Below are 25,575 nucleotides of genomic sequence, written 5' to 3'. Positions count from 1 at the left end.
GAACAGGAACAAACGCAAGCACGGAGGCCTGGCACCTCTCCCACTGCCCGGGCGGGCGTGCGGCGGCTGGTGCGGGGTTACTCGGCCAGGGATCCCTCAATGGGGAGAAGCAGGGCTTTGAACCAAACCCATCTGCGGCCTCCTTCAGCCCCACCCATTTCCCTAGCATTGAACTGCTCTGCCTCGCATCCCAGCCGCCCATCCTACACAGCGCCCCTACGCAGTCTCTTTGGATCCTGGCAATAGGACGCGAATATAGGCCATTTGACAGACCAGAAAACTGAGGCCAGACACACTGTTAGTGCCGAAGCCAGGCCTACAACCCAGGTCTTTGCCTGTTGGCTCAGGGCTATTTCTGCTAGTCATTCACAACAGTTTCTAAAATTAATAAGAAACGATAAGCATGTGTGTGTCCATACATGGAAACGTTTCTGAGAAATGCGAAACGAACAAGGCATGACCCGAGATAACATGGCCACACTCCTAGTTGTCGGTGTTTGCACCGCCCGCGTCTCTGCCCCTGAGCTCCTCAAGGACAGGGGCATCGCCTTATTGACCTCTGTAACCCCGGACACCTAGCACGGCGCTGGCACGGAGCGGGCGCCCAGCACTCGGCCCAAGAATTGCACCGAATGTCAAGGATGCCAGCCTGAGCGAGGACCCTGGCCCCTGTGATCTCCGGGGCGCCTCCCCGCTCTGGCCCGGCGCGGGGCGCCGCTGGAGGCCGGCGAACCGCTGCCCTGCAGCTGCGGCTCGAGACCCATCTGAAAAGTTGTGGGGCTCCTGCCGCCCGGCGCCGACTCCGCCGCCCCTCGCGCCGCCCCCGCCGCGCGCCCACTCACTCGTGCTGGGCCGCCAGGTGGTTGAAGACGTAGGTGACCGGGATGGCCGAGAGGGACAGCACGAACACCCCGGTGGCCGCAGAGGCACTCATCGCCGCCGCCGCGCCGCCTGCCCTTCACCGCATCCCGGCGGGCGCCCCGCCCAGCTTCCGGCAGCGCCCGCGCCCCTCGGCAGCCGTGCCCTGGAGGCGCCCCGCGCCCGCCGCGCTCCGCCCGCTGCAGCGCCCCCTCGGCGCGCCGGCCCGCAGCCGCCCGGGGGCGCAGTCCCGGAGGCGCCCGCGCCGTCCTCCTGCCAAGGGGCGCCGGGGCTCGGCCGCGAGCGCGGGCGGCGCCGAGGAGCGGCGGGGACAGGTGCCCCCGTGGCGCGCGCTCTGCGGGAAGCCGGCGGCCAGGAGCTTGTCATCGAAGACCTGGAGAGGCTCCGGGCTGAGCCGCGGGCCGGCGGAGGGTGGAGCCAGACTGGGAGTGTCAGAGCGGGAAGGGCCGGCAAGATCATCCACGGGGGGAACCCTCGGCCCGGGGACGCGAAGGGACAAATGATCCCGAAACCTTGGAACCCCTCCACCGGAGCAGCCATCAACAGGCTGTAAGCACACTGAGTCTGAATCCCGGTTTTAAACCCTGGCTGCGCACTCACCAGCTGTTGACCTTGGTCAAGTTACTTAACCTGTGTCTTTTCCCTTCTCTATCAAACCGGGATAACCCACGTCTACGATCACGGGATTCGCTGAGTTAATGTGCATGAAGCGCTCACCGTACACTGCTCAGTACGCTACTGTCGCCTGCAATTCCCATTTTTTGGATTGAAACTGACACTCAGAGGAATGCCATGACTTAGGAGACTCAAGAGCCCTTCATTTCTATCCCAGGGAGGGTTCCTGGAGGCCAGGTTACTGCCAGCAGCCCCCACTAGGCCCTGCAGGGTGCAAGGAAGGGAAGACAAGGGCCCTGCCCTCAGAATACTGTCAGACAGATGCCCTCTGGTTACAGAATAATATGATATCATTATAGAATATAGGAATAATGCATGCCGAGTATTGCCCTGGCTGCATGACCATGTGTTGGGGGTGGCCTCAGAAAGCCCCCTGGGACTGAGCCAGGATTGGTCTACTGGCAGGGAAAGGGAAGGGAAGTAAGTTTCAGAGAACAACTCAAGCAATCAAGAGAGGTCCAACATGTACTAGTGTCCTTACAATGCCAGTGAGCTGGAGAGACCATGCGGCTCACTCTAGAGATGAGAAAAATGAGCTGCAAAAGACTATGACCAGTTCCAGGGTGACCCAGCTTTTCAAAAGCCAGCTCTCTGACCCCCTATCCTGTGCTTCTTGGAAGCTTCTCCAACTCTGAGGACATAATGATAAAGCCTTGGCCCAAACTGTGACATATCCAAAGTTTCCCCAAGAGATGTCCTCACCTGTGACCTGGACATCACCCTCTTACACACCTACTCCTAACCTTCACCACTTTCCTTAAACTCTTTCTTCCTCCCGAAAACACATACCTCCCTTGAGACCATTCTCTCCTCCCAACCGATCTCCACCACCTCTGGGGCCAGCGCGACCCCTCCACCACCACCCAAACCTCTCTGTGTCAATCTTGCCTTCTCTCTTATACTTTGAACCGCACTAGACACGTGCTCATGTATGTTCCAATTTAGAAATGTGCTCCTGGACCTGAGTTTCCCCTCCCTTTGCCATCTCCTCTCTTTCCTTCCTCATCCATGCTCCATTTTAATGACCGCGTCAACGCTGATAGATCCCAAATTGTCATTCCTAGCACTGACCTCTTCTCTCAGTGCTGCTGCATGGGCATCCCACAGGCACCTCACACTCCACATGGCCAAAATGGAATTCCTCATCTGCCTCAAGACCACCCCAGCTTTATCTCATCTGGTGGCACCACCATTCACCCAGTCATCCAAGCCAGAAGCCTGGGAGTCCACATTAGTTCTGGCCAATGCCACATTCCTTTGGTTACAACAGTCCTGCCAATGTTACTTTCCAAATCTCTCCAGTCTGTTTGCTCCTCCCCATCTGTACCACCACTGTCTTAGTTCAGGTCTGTACCGTCTCTCATGTCCTAGCCTCCTTGCTCGTCTCCCTGCCTCTCACCTCACCTGCTCTAGAAGACCTTACCTGGTTGCCCTCCTGCGCCTCCCCCAACCTCTCTATCAAGCACCCTGCTTTGCTTTCTTCATAGTACTTTACTTATACTACCCAAAATTATCTTGCTTGCACATCTGCTTCCTGTTCTGTGTCTCTCTCCATTATGATGTAAGCTCCTCGAGGTCAGGAACCCTATCTATCCTGTTTACTGTACTAGTCCCATCATCTAGGTTAACACCTGGTACAGAGCATCCTCTGCACCAGGTGCTCAAGAAATATTTGTTCAGTGAATGAATTGTCTAGATCATCACTGCCCGATGGAAATATAATGCAAGCCACAAATGTGAGCCACATGTGTAATTTTAAATTTTCTAGTAGGCACATTAGAAAAGCAAAAATACACAGGTGAAATTAATTTTAATTGTGTATTTTATTTAACCCAATATGTCCAAAAGATTATCATTTCAACAAGTTATCAATGTCAAAGATATTGAGATACTTTACATTCTTTTTTTCATATTTAGCCTTTGAAATTTTGTGTGTATTTTATACTTACAGTATATCTCATTTCAGACTAGCCACATTTCAAGTGCTCAATAGCCACATGTGGCCAGTGGCATCTTTACTGGACTTCACAGCTCTGGACTTACTCCTCCTATCATATTGATTTGGCCTCAGGTGTGCTGCTACTATAAGAATGGGTGTGGGGCCAGCCCCGTGGCTTAGCGGTTAAGTGCGTGCACTCCGCTACTGGCGGCCCAGGTTCGGATCCTGGGCACGCACGGACGCACGCACTGCTTTTCCAGCCATGCTGAGGCCGCGTCCCACATACAGCAACTAGAAGGATGTGCAACTATGACATACAACTATTTACTGGGGCTTTGGGGGAAAAAAGGAGGAAGATTGGCAATAGATGTTAGCTCAGAGCTGGTCTTCCTCAGCAAAAAAAAAGAGGAGGATTAGCACGAATGTTAGCTCAGGGCTGATCTTCCTCACAAAAAAAAAAAAAGAATGGGTGTGATAGTTCAATCACTAATAAACTTATTCAAACATCTTCAGAGAATCTACCATGTTTCCAGCATTGTTCAAAGAGGCGGTCACACAAAGATGAATTACAAACACATCTTGCCCAAGAAGACCACAGTTTAGTGTGAGAAAAAGACCTGTAAACAATTACCATACCAGGCAATAAAAGATGTATGTACAAATTGCTATAGGAACCATCAATTCTGTGTGGAAGAGTCAAGAAAATCTTCAGAGAGGAGATGAGGCTTTCGACCAGCCTTGAAGAACAAGTAGGAGCTGGCCTATCAGGCAAGGAATAGGAGGGGCTTTCCAGGCGATGGAGACAGCGCATGTTAAAGGCAGAAATGTGTGAGAGAGCCTGTCACTTGATGAACTTCAAGTCATTTGCTCTGGTTGGAAATACTGGGATGTCGTGCAAGAGAGGGGCTGCGACGAAGTGAAGATGGAGAGGTGATCAGGGCTCAGTCTCAGAGAACCTCAAGTGCAGAGCACATTTAAGATTTCTGAGTGGGAGGACACGCTGACTTGGTCAGAGCAGCATCTTGAAAGCTCTGCCTGGCAGCTGGTGTGGACCACAGTTTAGAGAGAGGAGAGATAGGAGGCAGGAAGACCAATCAGAAGGCCACAACAGTTGTCCCAGTGAGAGATGATGAGGACCTGAACCAAAGCCATGGCAATGAGAGGGCAGAGGAGAGGGCAGATGTGAAAGATCTGGATAGGAATTGTAAGAGGAGAAAGTGGGCAGGAAGGGCACCGAGACGAGTTTGGTTTTGGACATGATGAGTTTCCCCTACCCATGGGGCTCCTAGGAGGAGCTGTCCCATAGGCAATGGGGGATACTAGTCTGTGGCACCAAGAGAGGCACAGGCTACAGATACAGATTTTGGGGTCATCAGCCTAGAGATGTGGCTTAAAATCAAGGAAATGAATTCAATGTCCCAGAAAGAGGGTGGAGTCGAAGAGAATGGTAACAGATGCCACCTGAGAGGGATTGGTGAGCATTGCCACCAGCAGAGCAGCCCCAGGCCATCAGAACTCGGAACTCACTGGCAGAAGCATCCAACATCCCAACCCTGAGAGCTGCTCCCTCAGAGTCTGCAAGGGACCCAAGGGTCACGGCAAAGCTTTGGGGTACTGTGATATACACATTGGAGACTATAGGAGTTTGTTAACAACAATTTCTCTCAGTGCTGAAAATACGAGTGGTCAGAATGCATGTAGTTGAGAAGACTATTTGACAGGAACCCTCCCCAGGTTCCTGAGGAGGGCACAAAGCGGTGAATATAATCTCACTCTGCAACACTACAGTACTCTGTAGATTATAAAGTAATTCCATCGACATTATCTCCTTTAGTCTTCACAACAGCTCTCTGAAGAATATAGAGCCATTTATAGATGAAGAAACTGGGGCTTAAAGAAGTGAGACGACTCGCCCAAGGTCAAGGGCCAAGAGAGAATGTGGACTTGAGTTCATGTTTTCTGCCTTTGTCGCTGTGCCCAGGAAACCACAGCGGACCAACAGCAAACCACCGCTTTGGGCACCTTAGAAACGGTGGGTGGACACGCTACAGATTTGGCCAGTTGACTCATTGCTCAGGAGGCTGAGGTCTGAAGTTCTGCCCCATGCAGATCAGTAATTATTAAGTTCCCATTCTCTTGAAAAAGAGTTGGGTATGACTGAAAATAAAAAGTATTCAGACAGTAAAGTTGTTGCTGTTTGGTTTTTGATTTTTGTTTTTTTAGGAGCATCAATCTTGCAAGCTGTGAAGGTTAATATAGTAGCTGTGACATTTGACTCCAAGCTCTTCAGAAGCAAAAATAGATACATGGAGGTCTGTACGCTGCCCTTCCCCTGAGGAGAAAGACACAGATTTTTTGTCTTGTTGATTCAAAATAATTGACTAATCATGCGTGTTTCTGCCATGGAGGGGAAGTGAAAGCAGACCAGCAGGAAACCTGGTCACTCAGGAAGCAGGAACGAAGATAGATAGAACGCTGCTGGGCTGGGGCTGAGGGTAGCACAGAGTCATGCTCTTCTGGAAGAGTCAAGTAGAAGTCAGCCTACAGCTTACTCTCAAGCCCCCAGCCCCAGCGCTCTCATAGTCTTCCCCTCTTCACATGCGTCTGTTTCCCACTTTTTTATTCTTCTGATAAAAGCTGTGTTTGTGTTCTGACAAAGGCCTGCTCACTCTAGATGAATGTGCAAGGGGCAGTCAAACAGATGGATCTGCAGGGTGTACAGGGACAGGAAAATCACCCGAGAGTGACCAGGGCAAGGGTGTGGGCATTAGTGGGGAGATCACCAGGATCCTGTCCGGAGAAAGGACCAGAGAGTGCCCAGTCCACCCAGAGAAACACCGAGTTCCTCTAAACACTAAGTGATATGAAATACTAGGTTTCTCTTCGGTCGCCATGAGTGCCCTGACCAGGGCTGCAATTATTAACATGGGTATTTCAGGTGATGGTGGCTGTCTGCCCAGGCATAGATCAGAGCTCAATAAAGGTAAACTAAAGAGAAAAAAGGAGAAAGGAAGAAAGGAAGGTGGGTTTGGAAAAAAAAAAAAAGGAAGGAAGGAGCAAGACGAAGAGGAAGGAAAGAAGTCTGTAGGAAAGTGACAAGAAAATAAAACGAAGGGAGAGGTAAAGTTAGTGTGTAATGTGTTTGTCAAAAGGTCTTGTGCAGCTGCTAGAGGAGGTCTACACCATGGCCCTGGATTTCCCAGCAACCAAAGCAAGGAGGGAAACATAATGTTATAGCATTCACAGTGTCCATAAGATGAAAACAGATCAGTTGCTCAGAAGAACTCTCCCATGGCTCCTCTTAAAAGGACCGCTGTGTCATATAGCATGTCCTCAGCAACATTCCTGCAATAAATGTAGAATCTGATTCTGAACAGTTGTCTCTCAGTACATTCTCAGTGCAGGCGATTGACATATTGCCAAGAGCCACTCAGTGCCCTCAAGGAGCCAAAAGAATTGCACACAGATAAGCAACTCTTGGAAGTTTGGCTTCGTTTAGTGATAAATTTTGTAATATCTGGGAGCAGGGGTAAAAAATACCTTCCTAGCAAGCACATCCTCACTTCAAGTCCAAGGCCAAGGCAGACATCACCAAGGATCCCTGAACTCTCTCCCACAGAGATTAGACCTCACCCCACAGGCCTTCCCAAGGGGCACACCGATGGGGTTCTTCTCACTCACCAGCTTGAATCCATGTGCCAGCTCTGATCAGAGGGTATTCACGAATATCCTTCAGGCAATGCCCTATGAATATCATTTCGCATAATAACATTGTAATACAAACAAGGCGATGGGTAGTGACTGGCAAGAGAAGAAATAGTCTCTGTTGATAGGTAAGGACAGATATTGTAGTTTAACAGGAAAACAAATGGAGGGTAATGTGAGACTCTTGCATGAAAAGGCTGAGCACTAGGACAAGGACTAGATCCAGACCTGAGACTGCTCCTGAGGTATAACAAAAAGACCCCATATGGTAGGATTTGGGTTAGACAGAACTGATTTTTTGCTGGTTCACCGTTTCATCAAAGGTGTATGTCGCCTTTAAAGGTCCTAGGTCTCTGCAGGGATGTCAGTTTCAACATTTTGCATCCAGTGAACTCAAAGCTGGTCTCCTACCTGGTGTGGACATAAAAACCAAGTTTCCAGGTTATTGAAATGACAGCAACCCTGGAGCTGTACCGCATCGCTCACAGACTCTAGGTCCCAGAGTGTAGTTTTCTCTTAGCCTCTGGGGACTTCACTTACCTTCTTGCAGGCTTGGCTATGTGCTTAAGTGATTTTGTCGTATTTTATCTAGCATTTTTAGGTGTTTTTAGTGGGAGAGTTTTCAGATTATCTAGTCAGGTAGTTTAGGATTTAACTTGAAAAAATTAAACCACCAAGTGAGAGGGGCAAAAACAAAAAAGGCATTTTCAGTAATGCAAGGTCTCAAAAAACTCTACCTCCCATGGGCCTTTTCTCAGAAAGCTACTGGAGAATGTGTTCTACCAAAACAAAGGAGTATACAATGCAAAGGAAGAAATGGGATGCAGGAAACAGGAAACTGTTTCCAGGAATGGAGCTGAGGGATCCCCTGAGATGATAGGGTGACAGCTGTGCAGCAGCAGGCCTGGAGAATGGGCAGTCCAGCTTACGGCAGGAGGAAGGCAACTCCAGGAGAACTGTCTCTAGAAAAAGATGAAATTGTTAGGTTATCTAGTGTGTTTGAATGTATTAAGAGATGAAAATCTTTTTCACCAGGGAGTTTGAGGCCGAAGTAGTGAGAGGAAATAGAAAACTAAGGAAACAGCCTCATCTTCCATAGTAGAAAATCAGTAGATAATCTCTAAACAAAAAAATTCAAGAAATATCAGTGTAAACTTGTTATTTAGAAATATGCGGGGGAAAGCAGGCATTGGAAGATGTTGCTTTTGGGGGCAGAAATCAGGGGTGGGGAAAAGTAGGGCAAGGGATTCCTGTTTTCATTACAAGCCTTGGAAATTCGTGTTTGTCATTTTTATTAAATATATATATAACTTTGGTAAAAATAAGTAAATAAAATGAGGTTGCCTAATACAACAACATTCATTTCACTTTTGAGTTTTGCAGCAAGATTCAAGACAGGCGTCTGCATAAGTATTCAAGAGATTATGAGTCAATTTTCCAAAGGCAGCTGTTAATCCTTAGATATTCAAACACCTTCTTTGAAGCACTTATCAAGTCTTCATCCTTGTCACTTTGCTCTTCATTTGTTAATTAGTTTTATAATCAAATTCTTGTTTGTGAATAACCATCCTCCAGCATCACTTTAATCAACTTCATGAAATTCTGCAGTCCAACAATTCAGGAGAAGCTGACTGACTACTAGAAAAAAGCCATTGACTCAATGGGCAGGGATAGACTTTGGGGCTAAACCAGTGGGGACTAATTTCATAACTGATTTGTTAGTGAATACGTTGGACAGTTGATGACTTTTGCTACTTTATGTAAACTCAAACTGTGGAATCTTGAGTAATGAATACTCAGACAATAAGAATTATGTTTATAGTAAATTGACTGTCCCAAATGTCACATTCACTCCTCATTCATTGGTTTACCACCTGCTTGCTGTCCAGTGTGGAAGAAAATGGCATAAAAGCAGGAAGCAGAGAGAAGTGAGAAGGAGACGTAGGATGAGGACTAAATAAGTTACACGTTTTATAACCAGTTTCCAAGTCCTGGAGAGCTAACTGAATCTCTATCCAATCAATCAAATTTAAAACTCATTCACTCAATACACATTTACAGTCATGCACTGCATAACGTTTCAATCAACAACAGACCATACATATGACGGTGGTCCCATAAGATTAGTACCATAGAGCCTAGGTGTGTAGTGGGCTATACTATCTAGGTTTGTGTAAGTACACTCTGTGATGTTCACACAACGATGAAATCCCCTCACAACACCTTTCTCAGAATGTATCCCTGTCATTAAGCAACGCATGACTGTACTTTTTGAATGAATACAGTGTGCCACATACTGTACTAGGCACTGTGGTCATAAAAAATGAAGGGGTGAATAAGTTACCAACCCATTCACAATCTTTAAGGGACTCAGACGTGTAAACAAATTATCACAATCACAGTTGTGCTTGGTGCTTGTGAAGGACAATAAGGTTCTATGGAAATTAATAGAGAAAGCCTGTAGGGGGAGCTCTTGAGCCCTATCACACATCGTCAGTGACACCAAACAGGAAGAGAGGGAGGCTTGCATCTTGGACAGGTAGTAGAACTACTTTAGTACTGAAGGAAGATTTCTCTCTCCACGTGGCAACAGCTTAGCCAATGAGAAACTGTTGCCACCTAGAACTGTTACTTTTCCCCAATGGACTTTCCTTTAAAACAGCCCCTCCCTACTCCCCCTTTTTCTATATAAAAGCAGCTCCCCTTCTTTGTTTGCTGGATTTGCCTGTAGTTTGCCATAGCTTGCATATCCCAAATTGCAATTCTTTTGGCTATTCCAGAATAAAGTTGTTTTGAGGCTAAGTTGAAAGTTCAAAGGTGCACAGGGAAGAGAGTGATTAATTCAGCCAGGGAAGAGTGACGTCAGCATCATGGTGGAGTGAGCTTCCCCCTTTGAACTCTCCCCCTCTAAGACACAACAAAAAGGACCTTCATATTCCAACAGAAGATATTCATACAACACAGGGGATGTCTGAGGCACCCAGGCAGCCATACATCCGAGGACTGTGGTGCTGGAATCCCCAGAATAAGTGGAAGGAGGCTCCAGCTGACTTGGCGCCAGCAACTTTGGCCCACCGCACTCCAGTTCCAGCTGCTTTGGCCCAGTGCCACTCCAGCTCCTCCTTCTTCGGCCCTGTGCACTCCAGTTCCAGCTTTTATGGCCCGGCACACTCCAGTTCCAGCTTCTTTGGCCCACCGCACTCCAGTTCCAGCTTCTTTGGCCCAGCGGCACTCCAGCTCCTCCTTCTTCAGCCCAGTGCACTACAGTTCCAGCTTCTTTGGCCCACCACACTCCAGTTCCAGCTTCTTTGGCCCAGTGGAGCTCCAGCTCTTTCTTCTTTGGTCCCGTGCACTCCAGTTCCAGCTTCTTCGGCCCAGCTTCACTCCAGCTCCTGCTTGTTTGGCCCAGCGGTACTTCAGCTGCAGCTGCATCAATCCACCTGCACCTGAGCCCCAGATGCTTTGGCCTAGCTGCGCTCCAGTCTCAGCTGTTCCCATGCTCCAGCTCCAGCTGTTCCCACACTTCCTCCCCAGCAGCCTCCACTCAGCCACACTTCAGATCAGCCAGGGGCCGACAAGAGTGCTCACAGATTGAGGCGGGCCAGAATACAAGGCCCTTGACCCCCACCCAGCAGTAGCAAGAGGAAACTGTGACCATATATTTTCACTATGAGGAAAAGTAAGCCAACACTGACAGGCACCATGCAAAAATATATTAAATCTCCAGACAAAAAGGAAAATGACAAGCACCCAGAAATCAACCTGGAAAGCACAGAAATGTATAACCTTAATGACAGGGAATTCAAAATAGCCATCATAAAAAAGCTTAATGAAATACAAGAAAACACAGACAGACAATTCAATGAAATCAGGAGTTTCTTCACAAAAGATATTGAAACTATAAAAAAAAAAAAACCAATCAGAAATCTTAGAGATGAAAAACATAATAGAGGAGAAAAAGACAAACCTGGAAGGCTTAAGCATCAGAGCTGACAATATGGAGGAAAGAATTAAAAATTCTGAGGACAGCAATGCAGAAATTCTCCAGATGGAGGAGGAAAGAGAACTAAGACTAAAAAGAAATGAAGAAACTCTCTGAGAAATATCCGACTCAATTAGGAAATCCAACATAAGGATTTTAGGTATTCCAGAGGGAGAAGAGAGGAAAAAGGAGCAGAGAACTTGTTCAAAGAAATAATATCTGAGAACTTCCCAAACCTGGGGAAGGAGCTGGAAATACCAGTGAATGAAATCAATAGAACTCCTAAATATATCAACACGAAAAGACCCTCTTCAAGGCACATAGTAGTAAAGCTGGAAAAAGTCAATGACAAAGAAAAAATATTAAGGGCAGCTAGACAAAAAAAAAATAACATACAAAGGATTTCCTGTCAAGCTTACAGCCGATTTCTCGACAGAAACTTTACAGGCTAGGAGAGAGTGGAATGATATATTCAAAATTCTGAAGGACAAAAACTTTCAGCCAAGAATACTCTATCCAGCAAAAATATCCTTCAGATATGAAGGAGAAATAATAACTATCCCAGATAAACAAAAGCTAAGGGAGTTCATTGCTACAAGACCCCCACTACAAGAAGTGCTCAAGAAGGCCCTCATCCCTGAGAAAAAAAAGAGAAAGGGGATTCAAAGTTTTGAACAAGGAGGAAAATAGGTTGACAAAACCAGAAAAATTGCAGTTCTCTATGAAACTAGATTGGCAAACACTTTATTATGAAACCAAATATCAAGGGAAGGCAAGCAGCAAGCATAAATAATACCTCATTATGTTAAACACAAACTCACAACACAAGAAGGAATAAGATGTGACAACAATACCTTAGAAGGGGAAGAGGAAAGGGATCAAATTGACTTAGTCTAAGGGAATTAGAGGCCATCAAAAAATGGACTATCACATTCACGAGATTTTTTTATACAAACCTCATGGTAACCACTAACCAAATAATTAGAACAGAATCACACACAATAAAGAAAGAGAAAACTAAGAGAACCCCCATACAGGACTACTAAACTGAATTGGTAGTCCAAAACACACGGGATGAGAAATAAAAGAACTGGAAAAGAACTGGAAAAAGAGTGATAAAATAACAACAAGCCCTCATATATCAATAATTACCCTAAATGTAAATGGACGGAAATCTCCAATCAAAATACACAGAGTCGTGAGATGGATTAAAAAACAAGACCCAACAATATGCTGCCTCCAGGAAACACATCTCAGCTCTAAAGACAAACACAGGCTCAGAGTGAAAGGATGGAAGACAATACTCCAAGCTAATGGCAAACAAAAGAAAGCAGGTGTTACCATGCTTACATCAGACAAAGTTGACTTCAAGATAAAACAGGTAATGAGAGACAAAGAGGGGCAATATATAATGATAAAAGGGACACTCCACCAAGACGTCATATCACTTTTAAATATATATGCACTCAATACAGGAGCACCGAGGAACATAAAGCAACTATTAACAAACCTAAAAGGAGATATTAACAACACCACAATAATAGTAAGGGATCTTAACACCCCACTCTCATCAATGGACAGATCATCCAGACAGAAAATAAATAAGGAAATAATGGACCTAAATAAAAAACTAGATGAGATGGACTTAATAGACATATACAGAGCACTCCATCCAAACACAGCAGATTACACATTCTTCTCAAGCGCACATGGAACATTCTCAAGAATGGGCCATATGTTGGGAAACAGGGCTTATACAAATTTAAGAAGACTGAAATCCTAACAAGCGTCTTTTCACATCATAATGCCATGAAATTAGAAATCAACTACAAGGAAAAAAACGGGAAAGTGACAAAGCTGTGGAGACTCAACAACATGCTACTAAACAACCAATGGATCATCAATGAAATTAAAGGAGAAATCAAAGCATATCTGGAGACAAATGAAAATGAAAATATGCCATACCAACTCATATGGGATGCAGCAAAAGCGGTCCTGAGAGGGAAACTCTCAGGACCTAGCAATACAGGTCCACCTTAACAAGAAAAAGCCCAAATAAGAAACCTCAAACTACGCCTAACAGAATTAGAAAAAGAAGAACAAACAAAGCCTAAAGTCAGCAGAAGGAGGGAAATAATAAAAATCAGAGCAGAAATAAATGACATTGAAATTTAAAAAACAGTAGAAAGGATCAATTAAACAAAGAACTGGTTCTTTGAGAAGATAAACAAAATTGACAAACCCTTAGCCAGACTCACCAAGAAAAAAAGAGAGAAGGCTCAAATAAATAAAATTAGAAATGAAAAACGAGAAATTACAACAGATACCACAGAAATACAAAAAATTATAAGAGAATATTATGAAAAACTATATGCCAACAAATTGGACAATCTAGAAGAAATGGTTAATTCCTAGACTGACACAACCTCCCAAAACTGAATCAAGAAGAAATAGAGAACCTAAATAGACCAATCACAAGTAAAGAGATTGAAACAGTAATCAAAAATCTCCCAAAAAATAAAAATCCAGGACCAGATGGCTTCTCTGGAGAATTTTAACAAACATTCAAAGAAGACTTAATATCTATCCTTCTCAAACTATTACAAAAAATAGTGGAAGATGGAACACTTCCCAACACATTCTACAAGGCCAACATCACCCTGATACCAAAGCCAGGCAAAGACAATACTAAAAAGGAAAACTTCAGACCAATATCCCTGATGAACATAGATGCAAAAATCCTCAACAAAATATTTGCAAACCGAATACAGCAATACGTTAAAAAGATCATACACCACGATCAAGTGGGATTTATACCAGGGACATAGGGATGGTTCAACATCCGCAAATCAATCAATGTGATACACCACATTAACAAAAAGAGGAATAAAAACCATATGATCATCTCGATAGATGCAGAGAAGGCTTTTGACAAGATCCAACATCATTTATGATAAAAACTCTCAACAAAATGGGCATAGAAGGAAAGTACCTTAACATAATAAAGGTCATATATGACACACCCACAGCCAACATCATACTCAATGGGGAAAAACTAAAAGCCATTCTTCTGAAAACAGGGACAAGACAAGGGTGCCCACTCTCACCACTCTTATTCAACACAGTACTGGAGGTTCTGGCCAGAGCAATTAGGCAAGAAAAAGGAATAAAAGGAATACAAATAGGCAACAAAGAAGTGAAATTCTCGCTGTTTTCAGATGACATGATCTTATATATATAACACCCTAAAGAATCCATTGGAAAACTATTAGAAATAATCAACAACTACAGCCAAGTGGCAGGGTACAAAATCAATTTACAGAAATCAGTTGCATTACTATATACCAACAATGAACTAACAGAAAGAGAACTCAAAAAGACAATCCCATTTACAATTACAACAAAAAGAATAAAATATCTAGGAGTAAATGTAACCACGGAAGTGAAAGACCTATACAATGAAAACTATAAGACATTATTGAGCGAAATCAATGATGACAAAAAGAAATGGAAAAATATTCCATGCACTTGGATTGGAAGAATAAACGTAGTTAAAATGTCCATACTACCTAAAGCAATCTATAGATTCAATTCAATCCCAATCAGAATCCCAAGGACATTCTCCACAGAAATAGAACAAAAAATACTAACATTCATATGGGGCAACAAAAGACCCTGTATAGCTAAAGCAATCCTGAAAAAGAAGAACAAGGCTGGAGGTGTCACAATCCCTGACTTTAAAACATACTACCAAGTGATAGTAATTAAAACAGCATGGTACTGGTACAAAAACAGACACACAGATCAATGGAACAGAATTGAAAGTCCAGAAATAAAACCTCATATCTACAGGCAGCTAATCTTTGACAAAGGAGCTAAGGACATACAGTGGAGAAAGGAAAGTCTCTTCAGTAAATGGTGCTGGGAAAACTGGACAGCCACTTGCAAAAGAATGAAAGGAGATCATCTTCTTTCGCCATACACAAAAATTAACTCAAAATGGATCAAAGACCTGAAGGTGAGACCTGAAACTATAAAACTCCTGGAGGAAAACATAGGTAGTACACTACTCATCATCAGCCATAAAGGGATATTTTGAATTCCATGTCTACTTGGACAAGGGAAACAAAAGAAAAAATAAACAAGTGGGACTTCATCAGATTAAAGAGCTTCTACAAGGCAAATGAAACCGGGATCAAAATGAACATGGAACCCACCAGCTGGGAAATAATATTTGCAAACCATATATCTGACAAGGGATTAATCTCCATAATATATAAAGAACACACACAACTGAATAACAAACAACCCAATTAAAAAATGGGCAGAGGAAATGAACAGACACTTCTCCAAAGAAGATATACAGATGGCCAATAGGCACATGAAAAGATGCTCAACATCACTAATCATCAGGGAAATGCAAATCAAAACCACAGTAAGATATCATCTTACACCCGTTAGAATGGCTATAATCACCAAGACAAAAAGCAACAAATGCTGGAGAGGCTGTGGGGAAATGGGAACCCTAATCCAGTGCTTGTGGGAATGCAAACTGACACAGCCTCTATGGAAAACAGTATGGACATTCCTCAAAAATTTAAAAATAGAAATAACTTATGATCCAGCTATCCCACTACTGGGTATCTACCCAATGAACCCAAAATCAACAATCCAAAGAGGCTTATGCACCCCTATGTTCATCGCAGCATTATTTACTATAGCCAAGACATGGAAGCAACCCAAGTGTCCCTCGACTGATGATTGGATAAAGAAGATGTGGTATATATATACCATGGAATACTACTTAGCCATAAAGAAAGACAAAATCGTCCCATTTGCAACAACATGGGTGAACCTGGAGGGTATTATGTTAAGTGAAATAAGCCAGAAAGAGAAGACAAACACTGCATGATTTCACTCATATGTGGAAGATAAACCAACACACGGACAGATAGAACTGTTTGGTGGTTACCAGGGGCTGGCGGGGGGTGGGCACAAGGGGTGGAGGGATGCACTTATATGGTGACTGATAAACAATAATGTACAACAAAAATTTCACAATAAAAAAAAATTTCAGCCAGGGAAGCGAACAATACATTTTCTTCTGAGAGAAAATGATCCCTGAAGGACCAGGGCAGAGAGGGCATTTCAGACAGAAATTACCTAGAACATGTGGAATAGAACAGAGGCTAAAATACCATAACACAATCTAGGAACTGCCAGCTACCCCCATGGGGTAGAGGAGCTAAGGAAAATTTTAAGCTGGAGAGTGAAGTGTTCAGCTTGGCCCCTTTAGAAGCTTACTCGGGTCAGTGTGCAGAGATTGAGGCGAGGGGGAATGAAATAACGGGCAAAGGGACAAGAGTAGCAGTAATCTAAGCAAGAAAAAGAAGGAGTCTTGAACCAGGGCAGCTACAGTGAGAGGAGAGAGGAGAGGCTGATCACGAATAGAATCTACAGAGCTTGGTGATTAATTGGATGTGAGAGGCGTGGACCAGAGGAGACTTTAGGAACGGCAGCTGCTGCAGAGAAGGAAAGGACAGGGAACTAGGGGGACTAAGACACATTGAAATACCGTATTGTAGCCTATTGTGGTTTCCTCTGACGCCTGGAGACAGAGTCTTCCTTTCTTGCTCTTGGTGCTCCCCAGATAAAATCACGTTTTATAAATTAGGAAAGAAAGAAGAGAAAACTGTTGGGTAGTAGTTGTAAGAAATATTGAAATCTATTATATGTTTGACGTGTGACATTCAGTGTCTGTCTTGCTTCTCAAACAACCCTGCAAGGTAGCGTTTCAATTAGGAACTCTTAGAGTTGCAAGTAACAGAATGCATAACCCACACTGGGCTTCGGCAATGAAGACATTTGGAAATGTGACATGGCAAGAATTCTGGAGAAAGAAGGTTCCCCTTTAGCTGCAGTGGCTCAAGGATGCCATTAAGGACCCAGCCTCTTTATGGCTTCTTAATCCCCATCCTCAGCACGTTGGTTTTTCACCCTTAAGCCTGTCAGCACACAGCTGTTTCCTCTCTTGGCTTTTATTTTTAACTGGACAGAACTTACCTAGAACATGTGGAATAGAACAGAGGCTAAAATACCATAACACAATCTAGGAACTGCCAGCCTCTCTTGGCTTTTATTTTTAATTGTAGTCCAGTTATTTTTAACTGGACTACAACATCTTCCTCAAAAGCTTGCTCCCAGACTTCTTCCCTCTCATTGGCCAGAACTGGTTATATGCTCAGTTCAAAACCAGTCTCTAGCAGGGGAACAGTTAAGCTTCGACCCATGATGGTTTTTCTCTAAGGCCTATGGATAGCTCCTCCTTCCTTGTGAGTATTGCTGCCCAAATCAAATCAGGTCTTTTAAACCAGGAAAGAAAGAGAAATAACCGTTAGATAGTGGTTGTAAGTCATATTTCCTCCCTTCAGAACCCTGGGGGAGAAGGGATGAAAAAGACAAAAAGAAATGATCCATGTCAGCTTTCTTCTAAATACCTCTTGACGGTATTTACAATTGGAAAGATAACAAAAGGCCTTATCTATGCAATGCATTTACCAGGATATAATTGGTCTATGTAGGTTCCTTATGGAAAATATGCCTGGAATGTATGCATTTATGGGGGCTAGCCTACTGAAAAATATTAGCATCAACTATGTAATTACCAGAGTATAAAACGAAGATGTTTCTTCACCCCTTTGTGTAAGCAACGCCCACGTGCAGCACTTAAAGACCTCATATGTTCATTCCAGGCCAAGCTGCATTCTTAGGTGTTGAGGAAGGACCTGGAGCTGCGTTGGTCATCCCAACTAGTAAAGGCCAGTACTGGGTAAGGTCTCTGGTTCTTGTGAGTCTGATCAAACAATCCGACCATCTGTGTTAATTCAGGTAGGTAAACAACAAAAGTATCCTCATTTGACAGATGAAGAAATGGCAGCTTCGCAAGGTTAAAATCTCACCCATGCTCACCTAACTAGTAATGCACAGACAAGGACAGGAACCAGTGCTCAGTGACTAGAAAGTCACTATTCTACCAGAGCATGTGGCTGACTGGTTGGTGGAGCCAATCCCTGAGACAGGAACGTAATCATATGGCTCCCCTCATCTCTGAATACAATTTTACAACATACAGAAGACAATTCTGTTCCATTCTGATATAACTGATCTGTTGAGGCCAAAGGCTAACGTCAGGCACTCTTTCCACCTCACTGCCAGGATTTCAGCGGGATTTTTTTAAGGCAACCATTTACTTCATAAGGAGTTGAAGGAGGGTCCACAGAAAGAGATGTGGTCAGCTCAGTTTGCTGTATATGTGAGACCCTGGTAGGAGATTTCTAGTAGACATTTGGGTATCCAAAACAAGTATTATGCCAAGAAAAATTATCAGGTCTGGAGTTGTAGATTTTGGGATCACCAGCATTAGCTGAAATTCTGGGAATAGATTAGATGTTGCAGAAAGTGGAGGGGTAAAAAAGAAGGGAGCCAAGGATGGAACCCTGAGTAATACTATTACTGCCCAAGGGGGGTCATCTGCCCACCACAAGACATGCCAATAGCCAAGAGGCAAGGAGGTAGGAGAGAAAGGGTTTTATTACAGCTTGCTAGCAACAGGGAAGATGACTGACTAGTGTCCAAAAGAACCATCTTACAGAACAAAGACTATGGCCAGTTATATAGGGGGCTGGTCTCCGGGTGGGGGCAGACATCTGATCTTGGGGTTGGGGGCAGACATCTGATCTTAGTTCCTGCTAATCTTTTGTTTTACTGGATATGCATTAGAGACAAGAGCAACGCCCTATTCCCCTGATCTTTCAGCAGCCATTTATGACAGCTGTCAGCATAGACTCTCTGCCCTGGGGGGGTCATCACATTCCTAAGGAACTCAAAACAACAAGTTATCAATTTATTGCAGCTGGGAGGGGCCATAAAATCTACAGAGCATGTATATCTCCTGGAGGGTGCATATCCAGCTGGGTTAGTCAATCAGGTCATTCAAAGTTACAATATGGTTTCTTTTCTTCAATATGGTTTTCCTTATGTCAACTTCTGTTGAGTTGGTATCAATACCAATGCTTAAGGGTGGGGACAAACAGGGAGCTCATCATGTAGGAAACTGAAAAGGAAAGGTTAGAGAGGTGTGAAAAATTACAAAACCATATCACAAAACCCAGGCAGAGATGGGCTGGCCTGGTGGCATAGTGGTTAATTTCCCGTGCTCTGCTTCAGCGGCCCAGGGTTCGCAGGTTTGGATCCCGGGCATGGACCCACACATCACTTATCAAGCCATGCTGTGGCAGGCGTCCCACATATAAAGTAGAGGAAGATGGGCACAGGTGTTAGCCCAGGGCCAATCTTCCTCAGCAAAAAGAGGAGGATTGGCATTGGATGTTAGCTCAGGGCTGATCTTCCCCACCAAAAAAAAACCCAGGCAAAGAGAGTACCAAAAAGTGAGTGGTCAACCATCACACTCAATGAGGTCAAATAAAATGACAGAAAGAGGCTCAATAGATCTGGCAGTAAGGAGATCACCAGCCAGCAGCCTTAGAGGTGCTCAGGGGAGTGGTGGCCAAAGCTTGACTATCATTGCTTGAGGAGAGGCAGGAGATAAGGAAGCGGACTGAAGATACTGTGATAGGAAGGAAGAAGAAAGGGGAACACTGAGGCTGACACAAGGTTGAGGGCATTTTTTTCTGTTGGGGGAAATAGTTGTATGTGTATGGGTACCAGGAAAAGCTGCCAGTAGAAATGGATAGGCTGAAGTCACCAGAAAGAAAAGAGAGAGAGAGTACAGCAAGAGAGTAAGGGAATGAACCCAAGAGCAAAGGTGGAAAAATTAGCCTTGAAAAGAAGGGAAATTTCTAAGGCAGATGGGAAAAGAATAGCAGACTTACTTATAACTGGGTTGATCTAGTTTCTGTTGCTGGGAAATGAGTAGCAAAGTTAAATGAAATGTGTTCACATAATCAGCCTGTCTATATTTACTTCCCTGTAACCAGAGAGGCAGCATATTCTAGTGATGTGGACTCTGAAACTCAACCTGCTGCTTTGAATTTCATTTCTGGCCATGACATGCTTTTTCGTGGAAGGTCATATTTATATCACTACAGCAGAATCACAGCAACTGAGCCCAGTCTCCACGGCTTATTTCAAAGATTCAGAACATGTGGGACAGATAATTCCAGCACTTCACTGTCCTTGGATCCCTAATATTATTTTTATGAACATGACAACAGCCTTGATAATGTGGTATAAACTGGACTAACGTTAGTTATTTATCTTATACTTTATTGCATTAACATAGTATGTGAGACAGCTAATAATAAAAGTACAACTGGACAGTTAAAATAGATTAAAAAGGGAAAAATTACAACTGTGACAAAAATTTGAAAACTGTTTAGCCTCCACAGTAACTACAGAAATGTAAATTCCATTTACATTTACCATCTATGAAATAATCAAATCAAAGTTAAATTATTAAATCTATGTGGGGTAGATTTCCTACTCTTTTATGAAAAGAGTAATACAGAAATTAGGAGTGAATACTTAAATTCAGTTCTTTGAATAATTGCTAACATTTATGGCGCATTTACTCAACATCAAGCACTGTTCTAATGTGTATTCATCTAATCTTCATTTAATCCTCTGAGGTAGATCATGTCACTATTGTCATCCCCATTTTCCGAATAAGAAAACTGAGGCACAGAATGGTTAGGTAAATTGTCCAAGGTCATGAAGCAAGTAAGTGGCCAAGCTGTGAATCAAACCAGGTAAACTGATTTCAGAGCCCTTGCTCTTAACTAATATTCTATACAAGCAGGACCTCTTTACAGTCTTAAAAATTATTGAAACTTTCATGATAAAAACACTCAACAAACTGGGAATAGAAGGAAACTTTCTCAACATGATACAAGGCATTTATGAAAAACTCACAGCTAACATATTCAATAATAAAAGACTAAAAACTTTTCCTCTAAGATCAGGAACAAGATAAGGATGCCTACTTTCACCACTGCTACTCAACAATACTGCACAAGAAGTCCTAGCCAGAGTAATTAGACAACAAAAAGAAATAAAGACATCCAAATTAGAAAGGAGGAAGTAAAATTATCTTTATTAACAGATAACATGATCCTATAGATAGAATATTCCAAAGAATATACAAAAAAACCATTAGAGCTAATTAATGAATTCAGCAAAGTTGGAGGGTACAAGATCAACACACAGAAATCAGTTGTATTTCTATATACTAGCAGTGAACAATCTGAAAATAAAATTTTTTAAAAATTGCATGTATAATAGCATCAAAAAGAATAAAATACTTAGTAATTAACTTAGCCAAGTTGGTGCAAGACTTGTACACTGAAAACTATAAAACATTGCTGAAAGAAAATAAAAATCTAAATAAATGGAAAGACATTCCGGGTTCATATGTTGGAAGACTTAATATCATTAAGATGGCAATACTACCCATTGCAATCTACAGATTCAATGCAATCCCTAGGAAAATTCCAATGACCTTTGTTGCAGAAATTGACAAGCTGATTATAAAACTGATAAGGAATTGCAAGGGGGCCCTGAATAGCCAAAACAATCTTGGAAAATAAACACAAAGTTAGAGGACTCACATTTCCCAATTTCAAAACTCATTACAAAGCTATAGGAATCAAGACTGTGTGGTACTGGCATAGGATAGATAGATAGATAGATTATTGGAATAGAATTGAGATCCAGAAATAAGTCAAAAATCTATGATCAATTGATTTTCAACAAAAGTGCCAAGACCAATCAATTGAGGAAAGAATAGTGTCTTCAATAAATGGTGCTGGGACAACTAGATAGCCACATGCAAAAGAATGACGTTAGACCTCTATGTCACACCATACATAAAAATTAATTCAAAATGAATCATAGATCTAAATGTAAGAGAGAAAATTGTAAAACTCTTAGAAGAAAACATAGGGGTATACGTTCATAACTTTGAATTTCACAAGGGATTCTTAGAAACGACACCAAAAACACAAGCTACAAAAGAAAAACTAGACAAATTGACTTAATGAAAATTAAAAACTTTTGTGCATCAAAAGACACTGCCAAGAAAGTAAGAACACGACCTATAAAATGGGAGAAATTATTTGCAAATCATATATCTGATAAGGGTCTAGTATCCAGAATATATAAAGAACTCTTACAACTCAACAGCAAAAAGACAACTCAATTTAAAAATGGGCAAAGGGTTTGAATAGGTATTTCCCCAACAAAGATACATAAATGGCCAGTAAGCATATGAAAAGATGCTCATCACTAATCATTAGGGAAATGCAAATCAAATCCACAAATGAGATACCACTTCACACCCACTAGGATGGCTACAATAAAAAAAGTGGAAAATAACAAGTGTCCTCGAGGATGTGGAGAAATTGGAATCCTCCTACATTGCTGGTGGGAAGGTAAAATGATGCAGCTGCTGTGGAAAACAGTTTGTCAGTTCCTCAAAAAATTAAACATAGAATTATCATATGACCTAACAATTCTACTCCTAGGTATCATACCCCAAAGAATTGCAAACATGTATTCCAGCAAACAGTTGTACACAAATGTTCACAGCAGCACTATTGACAATAGCTAAAACGTGGAAACAACCCAAATGTCCATCAACTGAAGAATGGATAAACAAAATATGGTATATCATAAAATGGAATATTATTCAACCATAAAAAAGAATAAACTATTGATACATGCTACAGTGTGGATGAACCTCAAAAACATTGTGCTAAGTGAAAGAAAGGTCACATATTGGATAATTCTTTTTATATGAAATGTCCAAAATGGGCAGATCTGTAGATTCAGAAAGCCAACTAGCCCTTGCAAGGGGCCTAGGGGAGGGAGGAAAGGAGAGTGACTGCTTAATGGGTACTGAGTTTCCTTTTGGGGTGATGAAAATGTCTTGGAACTGAAGGAGGTGATGGTTGCACAACATAGTGATTGTACTAATGGCCACTGAATCGTGCACTTTAAAATGGTTAATTTCATATTATATGAATTTTACCTTAATTAAAAAAATTTATTCATAAAAAAAAAGTATTGAGGGAGCTGGCCTGGTGGTGTAGTGCTTAAGTTCGCGCATTCTGCTTCAGTGGCCAGGGGTTCGCTGGTTTGGATCCTGGGCACAGACCTACTCACTGCTCATCAAGCCATGCTGAGATGGCATCACACATAGAAGAAGTAGAAGGACCTACAACTAGGATATACAACTATGTACTGGGGCTTTGGGGAGAAAAAAAGAAAAAGAGGAAGACTGGCAACAGATGTTAGCTCAGGGCCAATCTTCCTCCAAAAAAAACAAAAAAAGTATTGAGGACCCCAAAGAGCTTTTGTTTACATGATTTATATCTATCAATATTTGTGTTAGAAATTAGAACTGAGAATTTTTTAAACCATTATTCATTTTTAAATAACTAAAATGAATGTGTAGAAATATATGTAAAAATTTTAAATAACAACAAATAATATATTTTTATGAAAAACTATATTTTCCAAAACAGAAATTAGTTTCACATTTTTGAAAATCTGTCTGACTTAATAGAAGACAGCCTGACTCTTTGCTTCTGCAGTCTCTGTTACAACATCACGCTCTCAGGTGGCCTTTGGAAAACCTCACTGCACCCTCCTGAGAGAATGAGAGTGAAAAAGGCAAATAATGTCTTTATAATGTGTTATTATGAAAATAGTTTTGACCTCACAGACCCCCTGAAAGGGCCTACATGAACCCCGGAGGCCCCGATCATATTTTTTAAACTGCTGCTGTATAGCCAGAGCCAGCTTCCCAGGCAGAGGACCAGCGCTGTCACATGGGGCCCTGTCCTCTAAGAGCCCCGCTTGGGGTTTCACGCTCTCCAGTTGCCATCTTGAAATTCTTAAGAATTTTATCTTTGAATCTGTGCTTTGTAAGTGAAGTCCGATGGGACAATGGGGCGTGAACCCGAGGCTTGGAGCCTTGCTCATGCGCTGTCCCCCTCCTGCTGCCTCCCTGCCTCCCAGGGACCAGCTCAATCCCCCCGCCCCGCCCCGCCCCGGGTGTCGTGGGCCTCATCTGGTCTCCCTCTCCCTGCTCCTGCCCAGCAACTAATGGCACCCACATCGCCTGCGGGGGCCTAGGCTTGGGTATAGAAGGATGTGAGTCGGGCACCTGTGCGGGGTGTTGACTTAGGGAAGGAAAGGCAGCAGCTGACCTCGCCCCAGAGTGCACATGCCCTGGTGTGTTCAGCAGACAATTTGCGGGGCAAACTTCTCACCCATCCCGGATCTAGATTCCTACCACGTCCTGGCAGGAAAGTTGCAACACCCTTGGGGTTCACCCATCCTGGTGGCTTGGGGCAGCCGGCCTATGAAAGGGGGACATCCCTCACCCAGCTCGGGTACATTGGTCAGGTGGCAGCCCGGAGGGGGCACCCGACAGCTGGTGTGCCCAGTGCACACCGCCAGGGGACTGAGCCTCGATGGGGCCCATGAGGTCTGCACTCAGCCTGCCAGTATCTGTGTACCCAAGGGAACTGGAGATTAACTAGGAAATTAAAAACAACAGGACAGGTGGAGGGCTGAGAGTGGAGGGAGAGAGGAAGGGAAGGACAGCAGAAGACAAAAAAGCTTTATGTTTTAGTACTTTAATGGAATTTATTTACCACTTTTTGGACCAGAGCCCTGGATTTTCACTTTAGACTGGGCCCTGCAAATTATGTAGCTGGTCCCATATATAGCCTCTGAGGAAATAATTAGGCAAGACAGCCCAGTACTCCTTCCTCCCCTCTGCACTAATAAACCTACAAGAGTAAATTATCCTAAGCAAATGAATTCAAAGGAGAAAAAACTACAAATAAAGGTATTTTAACAGATGTATTTATTATTATAATAATAAATACAATCTAAATGATTGATAGAAAAATGATTGACAAAAATTAGTTTTTCCTTTACCCTCCAAAATCTGCTCTTCCTTTAATATTCTTCATCTCATCTCTGTCCACAGAAAAGGCCTAGAGATAATAACCAACCCAGAAGAAATGAGCTTCCTTAGAGGCCAGATTCTGGTTTCTAAATATACTTCCCACTAAAGGGAACCGAGGCTCCTTAGAGAAATGGCTGATTCCAGGTCTGGGGCAGGAGAGTACATCTTGACATTCTACAAAGCAAGAAGTTCTCAAAGATTACTGTCATTGTCATAGGGCTCAGACCTCAGTGCTTTGAACAATTAATATGCCTAGACACCAAAAGTGAAAACAAGCCCATGTGGCTGTGTGGAGGAGTGAATATAGAACAGCGTTCGTTATCTGCTCACCCTCTGTATTTGAAACTTGATGGCAAGGATGGTCATTCATCTTCCAGCTCAATGCCTGACACATGG

At 43.2% G+C, this 25,575-nt stretch overlaps 1 protein-coding gene across 2 annotated transcripts in view; it reads right to left on the bottom strand.

Moving 5' to 3' along the window:
• Nucleotides 1-1,005, bottom strand: part of TM6SF1 (transmembrane 6 superfamily member 1) — a 29,146-nt gene extending 28,141 nt beyond the window's left edge. For both annotated transcript variants that reach the window (XM_087429023.1, XM_004431991.3), the window contains exon 1: nt 843-1,005. In XM_087429023.1, the coding sequence (XP_087285149.1) occupies nt 843-934 (92 nt within the window). In that variant the 5' untranslated portion in view covers nt 935-1,005. The remainder of the gene's footprint in view (nt 1-842) is intronic.
• Nucleotides 1,006-25,575: the final 24,570 nt, after the last annotated feature.

This window comes from Ceratotherium simum, chromosome 3, assembly GCF_057802395.1.
Source record: "Ceratotherium simum simum isolate JZ-2026a chromosome 3, ASM5780239v1, whole genome shotgun sequence".
NCBI classification, from domain to species: domain Eukaryota; kingdom Metazoa; phylum Chordata; class Mammalia; order Perissodactyla; family Rhinocerotidae; genus Ceratotherium; species Ceratotherium simum.
The sequence above is the reverse complement of the archived record's forward strand: the minus strand, read 5'-3'. Positions and strand labels throughout refer to the sequence as shown.